General features: G+C 35.0%; 1 protein-coding gene across 1 annotated transcript; it reads right to left on the bottom strand.

The window, feature by feature from the left end:
* Positions 1-852: 852 nt before the first annotated feature.
* LOC113598557 (60S ribosomal protein L30-like) lies at positions 853-1,241 on the bottom strand. Its single transcript, XM_027056384.2, has one exon. It carries the CDS (start codon positions 1,219-1,221, stop codon positions 937-939), a length of 285 nt encoding a protein of 94 aa, XP_026912185.2. The 5' UTR covers positions 1,222-1,241; the 3' UTR covers positions 853-936.
* Between the last annotated feature and the right edge of the window lie 229 nt (positions 1,242-1,470).

Raw genomic sequence — 1,470 nt, 5'->3', positions numbered from 1 at the left:
GTATTTCTGTGGTTTTGGTGTAACTTCTGTTTCATTTTTTATTTTATATATTTGGGCCTAGTATTCTTGTTTCTTGATGAGTCTGGCTGAAGGCTTATTAATTTTATTTATCGTTTCAAGGAACCAGCCCTTAGTGTCATTGAACTGTTCTATTATTTTGTTTTTTCTTATTTATTTCTACTGTGATTTTTATTACTTCCTTCCTTCTACTAATGTTTGGATTTGTTTGTTCTTTTTTTCCAGTTCCTTTAGCTGTAAGTTTAGATTGTTTATTTGAGATATTGTTTCTTGAAGTAAAGTTTTATCACTATAAACTTCCTTCTTAGAACTGCTTTTGCTGCATCCCATAGATTTTTGAATGTTGTATTTCTATTTTCAATTTTCTCCAGGTATTTTTTGATTGCCTCTTTGATTTTCGTGTTGACCCATTAGCATTCTATTTAGCCTCTATGTGTTTGTTTTTCCCAGTTTTTTCTTGAAATTGATTTCTAGTTTCATACTTTGTGGTTGGAAAAGATACTTGATATGATTCAACCTTTTTAAATTTATTGAGACTTTCTTTGTGATGTAACATGTGATCTATCCTGGAGTTGATCCATGTGCAATTGACACAAAAAAGTGTATTCTGTTGCTTTTGGCTGCAAAGTTTTCTACCATCTATGAAGTCAATCTGGTATAATGTATCATTTAAGGCCACTGTTTCTTTACTGATTTTCTGCCTGAGAAATATATTCATTGATGTAAGTGGAGGGCTAACGATCCCTACTATTATTGCCTTACTGTCAATTTTTTCTCTACATATCTGTTACTATTTGCTTTATATATTTAAGCATACCTATTTCGGAAGCATATTTATTTATTTATTTATTTATTTATTTATTTATTTATTTATTAACAAGCTCTAGCCAATTTTATTAATGAAAAATTTTACGTGATTTACTTTTCACCAGTCTGTTCTGGCTTACTTCGAATGATATCAGAATCACCTGGATCAATAATAGCCAGTGTGCACACTCTGTAGTATTTCCCACACGCTGTGCCCAATTCAATATTACTGCCGCTGTAGTGATGGACACCAGTTTTGGCCAACATGGCATAGTATTCTATTTCAGATTTCTTCAAGGCTGGGCAGTTGTTGGGGAGGATGACCCGTTTCGCTTTGCCATGTCTGATCATTTTCAGAGTCCGCTTGTACCCCAACACATACTTCCCACTTTTCATAACGAGTTGGAGCCTAGAGTTGATGGGCTCCATCGACTTTTTCATCTTCTTTGCGGCCACCGTCTTCCTGCCTTAGGTGCGGGGCGGACCCAACCAGAAGCAACCGCCAAAATGGCCGGGAGAGAGAAAGGGAAGCATAGATATTTATAGGTGGTACCACTATTTAATGCCCTTCTCTGTCTCTTGATAAAATCTCTGAAGTGTAACCCTGCTTTCTTTTTGTTTTCATTTTCTGGAATATCTTTTTTC

This window comes from Acinonyx jubatus, chromosome B2 (genome assembly GCF_027475565.1).
Source record: "Acinonyx jubatus isolate Ajub_Pintada_27869175 chromosome B2, VMU_Ajub_asm_v1.0, whole genome shotgun sequence".
Taxonomy (NCBI): Eukaryota; Metazoa; Chordata; class Mammalia; order Carnivora; family Felidae; genus Acinonyx; species Acinonyx jubatus.
The sequence above is the reverse complement of the archived record's forward strand: the minus strand, read 5'-3'. Positions and strand labels throughout refer to the sequence as shown.